Consider the following 12685-nt stretch of genomic DNA (forward strand, 5'->3'; position numbering starts at 1 on the left):
CTGGACCTTTGCTCTCTTTAAAATATATCTGCTAAGGGAGGCTCTGGTGGTGTGAGCACTCCCTTGGGAAGGGGAAGGCTTACATTAAGGTCTCAACCAGATCTGTATCCTAAGAGAATGGCCTTGTGCAGTGAGTGATCTGTGAGTTCAGTTAATGTATAGTTCCTTCTGTGGAGGCTGGACTGCATCACTGCCAAATGCAGAGCTCACCAGCAGGAGGAACAAGGCAGGAAAGAACAGATTAGGCTACTCTGCTAACAGGTTTCTACTTCTCACCCTCATAATTAATTTGTGTTTGATAATTGTTAAACAAGGAAGTAAACAATGTGTCAATGACCTGATCAGATATCTGCCCTTGTGGGTAGACGGTTATACCCTATCACATGCTGGTGTTACAGCAAAAATGCACAGCTCAAGAAATTGCTTTCCAGACTATAGTTTCTAGTGTGTTTTGTGATGTAAAAAGGCTTTGACCGTTTCCCTTTGGCAGTTTGTGTGTGTTTGTCATTTTGGGGCATTACTAATTGTGCTATCTAAGCTACACAAATAATTCTCAAATGATAAATTTCCACAAGTTCTTTACTCCTTATAGGTTCATGATTCTGGTCACAGAATTGTGGTGAAGGAGTGCTCTCACATTAGATTATTTCTTCATTAGATGTGTAAGAATCCACATGGCAGGTATTTTTTCTGATTTTTAATTTTCCCCCCTCTTTTATTATTTGTATTTCTTCACAAAAAAAACCCCACAATCCTCATGTGAGAGGGGGGACTTTGTGATGTTTAATATGAAAGCTGATAGTTTTCTTCCATGAAGATCCACTGTACCAGAGGAGTGGTGGTCTCCTGGTGCTATCTTATGGTGGAGCTGTCTTCTAGCTCAGTTCAAGAGTGCTCTCAGATGATCACCACTGTGTGATCTCAGACCTGATTTGTTTCAGATGAAACTAAACTGAAAAGAGGCTTTGGGAGGATAATTACCGTGCCTCAGCTACTTTCAGATCACTGGACCATGTCAGAAGTAGTGATAAGAACCCCTCACAAACACATGTAGCATGGCCATTGGTTTCTCAGCACCAGCTGTTTTGCTTTATAGATCTGTTCCTGTTGGTCTGCATTACTTGTTAATTTAAATGTAAACTCAATTTAATTGACTCTTTTGCTGAATCTGCTGACTGAAATGCAGACATTGAAATTGCAGTTTCCTTATTACTGATCCCCCCAGAACAGCAACAAATGCAAGTGCTGAGCTCCACGTTGTCTACACTTGACAGTCACAGAGCTCTGTAGGGAAGTGAGTCTAGATAAATATGCAAGCAGCACTTATTGGCACCACTTTAAAAAAAACAAAATATATATTTTTAAACTTTTTTTTTTAATTGTATTGATGCATAGGGGGCATTTAGGTACCTGGCAGCGTGATCTTTGAGATCTGCTGTAGGGAATGCACAATGCATGGAGATGTCTAAAGAACCCTTTGGGCAAATTAAGTGTATGATGAGTGTTATGGGCTGGAGCAATGTGGTCTAACTTCCTAAGTATCAGCAGAATAAACTTCAGCTGAATAAAACTTGCTTAGAGATCATAAATATACATTTTAAAAATTGCTTCCTCTTTGTCTTTCTATTTTTTCAAGAGATGGAGCAAAAAAGGGTATCAGCCACATCAGAACTGAGGAAAAAAGCTGGTCGTGTATTTGCAGCATACTTATCACTTCATGTCTCAGTTCACATCTGTTTAAGTTATCTGGTTTTTGTTGCCCTGGCAATGAGAGCAAACACTGTGTTACTGCAGCTTCTGACAATAACTCTCTGTTTCTGTGCTCTGTTGTACTAAGCTGGTCCCAAAGAGATTCACATAAAATCATTCTTTGTAACGAGCTATATTTCACATGGACACTATCTGTAAAATAATTATATATTTCTGTTGTGCCCATACCTTACAAGGCTATTAGTGTGTACCTACACAGGCATTTCTGATAATATACAGTTCTAACGCTTACTCCATACAATATAAACTCTGTAAAAAACTGAAAACATGCGTGCCCCTAGCCATGGCAATATTCCACAGTTCTAAATATCATGTGCTTGAAATGTTCAACCAAAAAAAACCCCAAGAAGTTTAAAAATAATTATTATAGTGGCGCCTTTCTTGCTGCTGTCGAGCTAAAATCCTCCTCACCATCTGCCTCTGTGTGCAAGTGAGATTTAACACTCTGGCTTGTAAATAAATTGTGGTCTGAAGTTCCTGATGCAGACCTTTGTTCAGTGAGCAGCTCAGTGAGTGAAGCAGCTGTCCTTGCACTCAGAGATAAGGGTGTCTCCAGCTCTGTTCTCTGCAGGTATTCCAGCTTCTGTCTCCAGCTATGAGTTCTATGGATTTGGGGAATAACGTACGCTTAGAGAGGGATGTGCATAGTATTACGTGTGGCTCTCTTTTGACTTTATGCTTGTGTCTTCCAGGTACAATTTCTCCCATCCATAGGCTGTAGAATGATAGGAGAGTGTTGTGAAACAGGAGAGAGTCTCAGATAACATGGTGAAACAGTGATTGAAGGATGTGATTCTGACATTGAAATGCACCAAACTTTTAATTGGAAAAAAACTTCATGAGTATTAGTGGATTTCAATTGAGGAAGAGAAAGATGGAGTTTAACTTTTAAGTTGTTGGTCTTCAGCCAAGTAGGACAACAGAGCCAACAAATCAGCTTCTGATCAAAGGGATCAGTAGAGAGCAGAAAGTTTCCTTCTTTCACTGCTCTACCCTGTCTACAATTTAGGAGGATGTCTCCATGGGCACCAACCTAAAAACTTCCAAAACTTTGACTTGGAAGGTATACCTTAAGTTGAACATTCCTGCAAAATACTGAATCCATTGCTAAAAATGGTAACAATAAAAGTTGTTTAACAGACTGCGTTTGTCTGGCCAAGGCACTAGATCGCATAACTGGAGCTGGACGCGCCCAGCCTGCTGCTTCCATGTTGCCTATGGTATGGAATGTGGGCTGGCTGGACAGGACACAGCACTCCCTCTCAACAGCTAGGATCAAACCATGTCTGCTCAACTTCCAGGTTTGATAGGCTAGTTAACCAGATGGAGTTCTGAAGAATATCTAACTATTCTTACTCAGAATAATATTTAACAGTGGGATAATTAAAAATTTGTGAGAAACCAACTTCAGGTAATGAATTTTAAAAAGTCATTTGAAACCAAACACTTTGAGCGCATCTCCTGGAGTGTTGCTTGAGTTGCATGTCACAAAAGCATCAGAATTTCTGTTTTAGATGTATGACCTGCATCTCTAATAACTGTAAATTCATGCAAGGCATTGTTTTTGCATTACTGGGAGGTTCCTGGAAAGACCAAAACACTTAAACTTGGTATTTGCAGTGAGGCAAAGATGCTAGAGGAGGAGATGCCATGTAAAGTATCATCAAATAAATATATGAACAAAGGCAAACAGGAACTTAAAAATTTGCAAATGGTGCCATTAGTGCAGAAATACTGGTCAAGAGACAGATTTTTAAATTTTAAATCTTTATTTTTAGTAGTAAATTTAATCTTTCATGAATGTTTTTTCCTATTTCAGTAATCACCTTGGAAAGAGTCTACAGCTGCTGATGGACAGAGTGGATGAGATGAGCCAAGACATTGTTAAATACAATACCTACCTGAGGAACGTAAGCAAGCAGCAGCAGCAGAAACATCAGGTTGGTAACATGGAGAAACCTAAATGAGAGCATTTTTTGGTCCACAAAATACAGTTTGGTTGTGTTGTCCAAGACAGATGAATTTGGATCTAAGCAAGATCTTTCAAAAATACACCTGTTAAGCAGTGTGGTGTGTTGACCCTGGCTGTATTCCAAATGCCCCAGAAAGCCAGTTTATCACTTCACTCCTCAGCTGGGCGTGGGAGAAAAAATGTGGAAGTCTCATGGGTTGATCTAAGGGCAGGGAGAGATCACTCACCAATTCCCATTTCAGGCAAAACAGGCTTCACTTAGGGCAATTACTTAATTTATTACTGATCAAATCAGAGAAGGGTGATGAGAAATGAGCCCAAATCTTAAAACACCTTCCCTTCACCCGTCCCTACTTTTTGGGTTCAACTTCAGTCCCAATGTTCTCTCCATCTTCCCTTCAGTAGTGCAGGGGGACAGGGAATAGGAGCTGTGGTCAGTTCATCATACATCTCTGTTGCTCCTTCCTCCTTGGGGATAGGTCCCCTCACATTCCTCCCCTGCTCCATGAGCTGCAGGGGCACAGCTTCCTCACCATGTTCTGCACCACAGGCTGCAGGGGAATCTCCTTCCTCACTGACCTTGGTGTCTGCTGGGCTGTTTCTCTCACATACTCTTGTTCCTCTCTCTTGGCTGACATTTTTCCCCTTTTTTTTGCCCCATCTGAAATGTTTTATCCCAGAGGTGCTGTTTCTGTCACTGCTGGGCTTGGCCTTGGCCGGTGGTGGGTCCATCTCAGAGACAGCTGCTGTTGGCCATATTGGATATGGGGGCAGCTTCTGGCAGCTTTTCACAGAATCCACCCCTGTAGCCCCCTGCTACCAAAGTCTTGCCACATAAACCCGATACAAGATTTAAAAAATGGGTTGGTCAGTGGGCAATTACCAAAGCAATTCACTTCTAGTGACATGTGGTAGGAATTTAGCTTTCTTTCCTATTTTATATATTTATTAGTGATTTATGATAAACCAGAATAATTTATAAACACACCATAGACACAGGAATAAGAAGTTCAGTAAATGAAAGGGTGAAACTACAAGTTTTGCACCAAACCAAACTGTGTCTTAGTACCATCACATGTAGTCATGCATCTAGAAATAAAGAAACACAGTCCAGTGGACAGTGAAGAAGTTGGACTGTTCTCTGATTGAAAAGGACATTTTAGCATCAGAAAATAGTGATGCTGATTGGGTGATGCTGACTTTCAATTCCTGGTGCCAAAGGACCTCTTTAAAATCCAGAGCATTAGAGAATTAGAATTAAAATCTATTGATGAGAGAATCCTGAGTATGAGAAGCAGCACTAGGTGACCCTGCTTGAGCAGAAGGGTTGGACAAGGTCCCTTCCAACCTTAACTATTCTGGTATTTGGAGACAGCATTACGTTCTTTGCTCTTGCTGCACAGATAAATGCTCTGTCTACAGTAGGAGGATGGTGGTAAGTTGGAAAAAAGCATTGTGAGAATTATTTGAAAGCCTAGAGAGAAGATTTTGGTGAACAGGATTCACATAATGTGATAACATTAACAAATTACTTGCTTACTCAAGAGATACTTGCATGAAGAATAAATTTGAACTCTTTTATCTAGCAGACAGAGATATGACAAGATTCAATATTGGCCAACTGAAAATGGGCCAGATCACTTTTAAGATAAAATGTTGCAGGTATTGCCACACAAAGTAAGTGATAATTAAAAAGAGCACCTGTTGTTCATGTAAAAGGCTTCATCATTGACTATTTTAAAATCAAAACTGCTTTTTTTCACATAAGTAAAGTGTAGTTAGGGAATATTTTGGGGAAGCAGCACATGATCAATGATCTGTCCAATGATCTGGCCATGGAATTCCCAAGGACATAAAAGCTTCATGCATGTTATCTTAAGGATTTTTTTTTTCCTTTATTGCCTAATTGGAATAGAAAGATGGTATCTCTACTTCAAAGGTTTTTGTTAACAACAAGGGGATCTATTTATTTTGAAAAGCACAGCAAAGTAGGTTCCATGGTGTCTCAATTTCTTTACTAACTATAGCTGCTTTAGTAGTGGCTTATTGCAGCATACTTAGTGGTTGTAAGTTCATTTCTAGAATGGAGCAATTGTGATTAAGAGCGAGCCATTTCAATAAAGAATAATAGGCAGACTGCTGAGAAGTGAATGGGGTAATGCAAAGAAAGAAGAAGCTACATGCAATTCACATACAAATATGGGCATTTCAGATTTTATTTTTAACATTGTTCAAAAACATTATTTGTCACTACTACTGGAAAAAAATTACTTCATTTGATTGTGCCACCAAGTAAGAACTGTTTTCAGACTCATTGGATCATAGATACATTTAAGTAAGTGAGAGAAAACACTCTGTACTCTTTGTCTCCTTATTTTTAAGACTTTTTTGTTGTGTTGAATATGAGGACTTTGAAGACAAACTTTATAACAAAATCCTCATTGCCACATACAGTATGAAATCTCGCATAGTTTCTGAATTTATGAGCTTCACAAGAGGAAATGTTTATCTGTAAGCTGCAGAAATGTTTGTCTCAATTTTTAAAAAGTTTGAGTAATTTCTTTGGCAAAAAGTAGTATGGAAAACAATTTTTTTTATATATATATATATGTATATATATCAGAAAAACTTTTAAAAGCTGCTATTCTAGCTGCTATTCTAGCATATTAATGGAGAAATGAACCATTGTACTTGGTTTCAGCCACCATTTTGTTCTCAGTTTAGAATTAATTTTTTTTTTATTTTTTTTTTTTGCTTAAAACACCTTTTTTTAATCAAGTTCTCTTTCCTTTTCACATGAATATTGTTTTGACCTTTAACTTGCATAAAATGGAGAATTTCTGGTTTGTGCAACCATCTGAGGTGCTGGCTTCTTATTCCTACATATTCCAACCTTGCTTTTCTCTTTTGTGTGGGGCAGTGGAGGCCTTTATCAACCATCTCTATTCCTTCCATCAGATACAGTATTTATCTCTGAAAAATTTTAGAAGCTAACCCCACTACCTCACTACTATATGTTTCTCCATGATCTCACTTATTTAAGGTGTCAGTGTGTGGGATGGAGAATGGCTTGTTAACAGTGAATTGAAATAAACTGTGAATTGCATTATATTGCTTGTAGTAACCTGAATTGCATTAAATAATGTAGTTTTTGAAACATACTTGCTGGTTTGTTGAAAACATCTGAAAATCATTTTTTTTTTTAGCTTTGTAAGTCCTGCTGCATTTTGATTCTGTTGTTTTATTTTCAGTATCAGCAGAGACGTCAGCAAGAAAATATACAGCGTCAAAGCCGAGGAGAGCCCCCTCTTCCTGAGGAGGACATCAATAAGCTTTTTAAACCACCACAACCACCTCCAAGAATGGAGTCACTCCTTATTGCAGGTAATGCTTAGCAGTGTTTTCAACTTGCCTTGTGTCATAAGAATGTCTGCTTGGGAAAAAGTGCAGTCGTATCCTTTGAAAGCATTTTAAGTTTTCATTACCTTTGCTGTTATGGTGTGATATTTTGGCTTGGTAGCATTCTAAATCCCATCCTTGATATTTTAAATTCGAGATTTTAAAGGAGAAATGGAGAAATGCTCCACAGGGGAGGCTTTCTGCATGAATGGGTATAACTGCTCCCTTCACTCATGCCCCAGCCCCTCCCTCAGCTCCAGAAGTTTGGGAGCTGTACAGACAAGACTCAGGAATAAGCTGTTTGAGCTGGAACTTCTGATTCAGAGCAGTTGACAGCAGCCCCAAGTCATTGATAACATTTCTAGGTTTGAACTGGTTGCTGCAGCAGCTGAGAAGGTTTTGCTTTTAATTTCAAATAGAGTGGAGATAATTTCTTTGTTTTATACTGCCAGAGTATATATCCCCATATTCTTGCACTGCCAGGCGAGGGAAAATGTAAATGGGAACAAAGCATAAGTAGAGATATCACCCCCCAATTTCTTCAGTACAGTGGTGGGCTGCAGGCATAGCCACTGTGCTCCTGTGCCTCCTGGAAGGCTAAAAATACCTGGGGCCTCACAGTGTCAACACAGAGCAACAAACTAGGTGCCCTGCTAAGTAAAATAAGTTAGGAAAATATAATGAGAAAGCAAATTGTTTAACTGTGGCAAGGTTTTTGGATCAGATAGCTATCACCTTGATTTGTACAAAACAAAACAAAAGAAAAGAAAGTGTACAAAAATTTGAGAGAAAGTTGAAAATCTTGGTAATATACTCTATATCGGAGTGCTTTGAAGTTAAATAAATTGGATTGGAATTACTTAATTTTGAAGTGACCAAGAGATCATTATTTTAATATTTAATAGTTTTTCATACTGATAATAAGTTCTGTGTTTAGAAGAAATAATATTCTTGATTTATTACTCCTTATAGAGTCTTTTAGAAAACCCTGTTGTTTTTATAGTTTTTAGCAGTTACTGAATCCTAGCAGCATTAAAGTATTTAAATATTCAGCTCTAGCAGAGCTTATAGATGCAATGGAAGAGAGAGTGTGTGTAGATGTGTGTTTTATGAAAGTGAAAGCTTAGGATGAATCACCCATTACGAGAGAAGGAATTGAAAACTATTATACTTAAAGGAAAAGACAGTTTTCAGCCAAAGCACTTTCTTTCTTTGTTCTTTTACCATAGTCAGGGGAAGAATTGAAAGCATCCACTTCAACTTAGATGAAGTAAAGTTTGTGGATAAAGAATAAAACTTAGCTCTTTGTCTCTGAGGCATTTAAAAACTTTTCAAATAGAGCATTAAATCGAGAGTTTATTGGTCTTCTAAACAGCCTTAATTTTGATTAAATTGGCTTCATGTTTTGCTATTCCTAGCTAACAAGGGAAATAACTTGTAGCTGTAAGAGTATAAAAATGTTTTGATGGGCACGTTTGATTTGTAAAGCACCGACAAATCTTCATACCCTGATGATTTTTGAAATAGCAAATAAAGTGAAATGTTAGGTAGAACAAAAGGCTAGCAGAATGTCAGAGGAATGGCACAACTTTCAATGCGCTGTTGAAAAAATATTTCTTAAAATATGTTAATAGATAAAGCATATGGATAAGAACAGAACTGAAATTCAGTTTTGTAGAATTTTTAGAGCAGCTAAATTGAAGAACTAATAGCTCAGCAGCAAGAGTTGCTTATTCTTTTTATTGTCATACCTATTTTCAGAATTTTTCTGTAGTATTGCTGGAAAATTAGGGGTTTTCTTGAGTATACTGGTTTACCTGTTCTCCTAATTTAGTTTCTTCTCCTTTCCAAACATATTTGGCCATCCTGAAAATGTAAAATCCGTAAGTGTGGAGTAATTGAGCAGAGTTAGTGGCTTCTCTATAACTCCTCAGTGGTTCACAAAAGTGACAAGTGGCTTTCAAAAAATTATGTTCTGGGGTGTCTTTCTGAATTTCAAAACTGACAAGGGTTTACTCTTTCCTTTTGACAGGTCAAATTAATACCTACTGCCAGAATATTAAAGAGTTCAATGCACAGAATCTGGGCAAGCTTTTCATGGCTCAGGCTCTCCAGGATTACAACAACTGAAGAAACCTTGCTGTAGCCCTCAACATGAAGAGTTATTTACAGCTTTACACTTTCATGATCATCTTGAAAATTTATTATATTGGGAGGAAATTCTTGTAAAACAGAGTCAACTTGGTTTATGTAGAATTCTCTTATAAGAAAAATAAAGGCACATTTTAATGATATTTTAGCATTTTCTTTTTTGGCCCTATTGAACTGGAATTTTCTGTGGTCACTCAGATTTTATAAATGTTTGGCAGTTATTCATGTTTAGTCATAGCAAATAATACAGATTTTATTTAACTTGGAGTTGGAAACAAAAACAAATATTACAAATGTTCAGTATAACTGACTTAGAGAAGAAACTTAAGATTTCCCAGTTTTGGTTGAGAAGTTACAACTGCAATGTGCTAGACACTTGGGGTAGTTACTCATTTTTATTTTAATCTGTTTGGAGGGTCTGGTGTAATGGTCCTTCTGTATCAAAATATTTCTTAGACTTCACATTCAGAACATACAAAGCCAGTGGGATGTGGAGACTGGTCTCCACCATATTTCGCTGTGTTGCCATCTCCTCTTGTTGCCACCAGCTGGTTTGAAATCAGAATCTGGAATCAAGAACTGGAATGAAAACCAGTTAATGGTTGGATTTGGAGATCTTAAAGGTCTTTTTCAACTTAAGTGATTCTGTGCAATCCAGTGATGCTACTGAATTGTTCATGACAGAAAGTCCAGAAGTAACTGGAGCAATCAGTGTGGTGTAAAAGAGCAACGTCCCTCTCTGCAGGAGCTTTGTCATATGGATGAGTCTTTATTCCTGAACTTGGGCTACTTATCTTTTTAACAAGAAAGTTAAAGATTTCGTATGTGGCAACTCACACATGTTGCTGTCATGATTTCTTCTTTTTTTCCTCTTGAGTTCAAGCATGTCTTGAATACCAAGAGCCTAAAATGGCTGAAGGAGGAGCATAGTTTGGTCTTTTAAAATAACATCATCTAAATATGGACCTAGCATGGAATATTTCAGCCTCTAAGGTGAATATTCTGGAAAGTCATAATTGTGTGAAATCTGGGGTTTAGACTAAGTAGTTATTCTTTTCCAATATAAACTATAGTGATTGCAGTATTTATGTAGATATGCATGCAAATTTTGTTCAGCCATCACATATCTGTCAAATTGCCTGGCTGGTCTTTTACTTTGGAAACTTTGAGCACCTTTTTTGTGTTAGCTTTCATATAGTGAACTTCTCTGAAATCAGAGATCACTGAAGTATTCTTCTACAGTGCCACATGGATTGAGTTTCATTTACTATACAAAAAATATGCAAGCTGTTAATTTTTCTGTTTTTCTATAGCACCAAAATAACCACCAGGGAACAGAAGTAGGAGCAGATAATTAGGCTAAGATGAGACATTTAAGAGAGAAAAAATGATCTTCTGGATAACTGGGAATAGAAGACTGACTGTAGCTTCCTGTGTGTGGAAGGAAGCAGCAGTAACATTATACATACTAGGAGGTCTGCAAAATTAGCAAAAACAAATACTTGGAACAGGTTAAAAGCAACCTGTGTGTTTTGAATTAGTTCTTTAAGATTGAGATTGTAAATGTGAGAAAGAAGGCAGTAATATTCATCTGTGTTGAAGTTTAACAAGATCAGCGGATTTTATTTAGCAAGACTGAATGTCCTAAATATCAATTAAAGTCCATTAAGAAATAAGGAAGACTTCAGTAGAGATTTGTGGCTTCTAAAGGCATAGACCTGTGTCAGGGAAATGAGATACAAAAGTAGGTGAGGTCTAAGTAGATTTTAGAGATGATTTAACTGTTGTGTTCTCAGTTACACTTTGGGCTTCTGTCATGTGGAAATAGTCAGAAGAACCTTCTCTGGGAAGCAAGAGTCACTTCAAGGTGTCAATAAAAGAGAATCATTGTGGAGAATAGAGATTAATAGGGATGAGGCTGTGTCTTCATACTGGATTCAGTGTGGACTTTCCCCACTATCTATTTCTGGAACTTAGCTTTTTCTTGTTCTTTACCTAATATAAGTGAGCTGGCAGCTCATTCACCACGAGATATGTCCTTTCTATTTCTGATTATCGTAGCACTATGTTTTTTCTGCTTCCTTGTCTGTGAAAGACATTTCTGTATACTAGTGAATATGTAATGACATGTAGTGTCTTTGAGAAATGTGTATAAAGAAGTTAGAACTTCTCTTTGGTCAGTAAACCACTGCAGTGGCAGGCATGGCCTCTGCCCCATGCTTCCCTCTCCATTACATGTCCACAGGTAACACATATACACACAGGAGACCAAATGTGCATGCAGGGGAAAACCTGCCCTGTGGTTACTAGTCACACACACAGTCTGCATCAAGTTGTCACCTCTCCTGTCAGGCTCCTAACTGTGCAGATTTGTGTTGGGATAACTGGCTTGTAATTGTTTTTTGTTTTTTATTTCTGCAGAACTGTAATCCTTGTAAGAGAAAGTGTTACTATGGTATCCATCTCTAATTGGTGTGAGTATTACAGGCTTTCCAAGCTAGATGTGCAGGTCTGTCAAAAGTGACATCTGAAAGGAGAAAAAAGGGGACAATTATCTTAGTTTTGATGCTGGAGAACAGCAGCATTTCTTCTAGTTGTTTAATATTTAGGATCTTCAGCAGTATAGCTGGTGAGATTTTGCTGTGAGATTTACTGCTTCTAATCCATTACTACTTGTGAAATGTCTAATTGTACTGATAATTTGAGCCAACATGGATGTGAAGTGCCATCTCCCTTAGCCACAGCACTAGCCCAGGTCCCAGTGCCATGACTGCCACTTACAGGGGCTGTGCCCCTCTCCCAGCCCCTTGTTCTGTGTACACCAAAAGGCTGGTGAAGGGTGGGATGGATGTGACTTGGTATTGCATAAAGGGTTAGAAATGTGTGCTCTGGTCATTTGAGGTAGTCACAGCAATGGATGGTGCATGCTTCCACTCAGCTCGAGGCAAAGTGGAACAGGATAATGTGTCTGGTTGGACCAGCACCCCAGTTATTCTCAGGACAGGCCATAGGAAAAGGTGCTGAACTTTGGACCATCTACTGGTTTAGCTAAAAAAATAAATAATTATTTAGATACATTTAACTACCACAGTTGTCAGAATCTGGTCCTTAACATTGATATTTAAGGAAAGTGAAACTAAATGGGAGAGCTTTTCTGTAATCTGAACATACTTGGTGTGACATTGCCTTGACATCACGATGTGATGTGCCCATTCCATTCCATTCCATTCCATTCCATTCCATTCCATTCCATTCCATGATGTGCTGTTTGGTGTTCTCAAAGTTGGACCAGACTCCATCTAAACTGTAAAGCATTCTGCTGCTGACTGCACACATGGAGGAAATACAGGGTGCTCCCCCACTTCTACCCAGTTATCATGTCCTTTTTTCTTT

General features: G+C 38.2%; 1 protein-coding gene across 1 annotated transcript in view; it reads left to right on the forward strand.

Moving 5' to 3' along the window:
• EIF3H (eukaryotic translation initiation factor 3 subunit H) overlaps positions 1 to 9430 on the forward strand; it is an 85127-nt gene extending 75697 nt beyond the window's left edge. Inside the window, exons 6-8 of the mRNA XM_056483981.1 lie at positions 3590 to 3710; positions 6994 to 7126; positions 9174 to 9430. Coding sequence (XP_056339956.1) covers positions 3590 to 3710; positions 6994 to 7126; positions 9174 to 9271 — 352 coding nt within the window. The 3' untranslated portion in view covers positions 9272 to 9430. The remainder of the gene's footprint in view (positions 1 to 3589; positions 3711 to 6993; positions 7127 to 9173) is intronic.
• Positions 9431 to 12685: the final 3255 nt, after the last annotated feature.

The sequence above is a fragment of the Oenanthe melanoleuca genome, chromosome 2, assembly GCF_029582105.1.
Source record: "Oenanthe melanoleuca isolate GR-GAL-2019-014 chromosome 2, OMel1.0, whole genome shotgun sequence".
In the NCBI taxonomy this organism is placed as follows: domain Eukaryota; kingdom Metazoa; phylum Chordata; class Aves; order Passeriformes; family Muscicapidae; genus Oenanthe; species Oenanthe melanoleuca.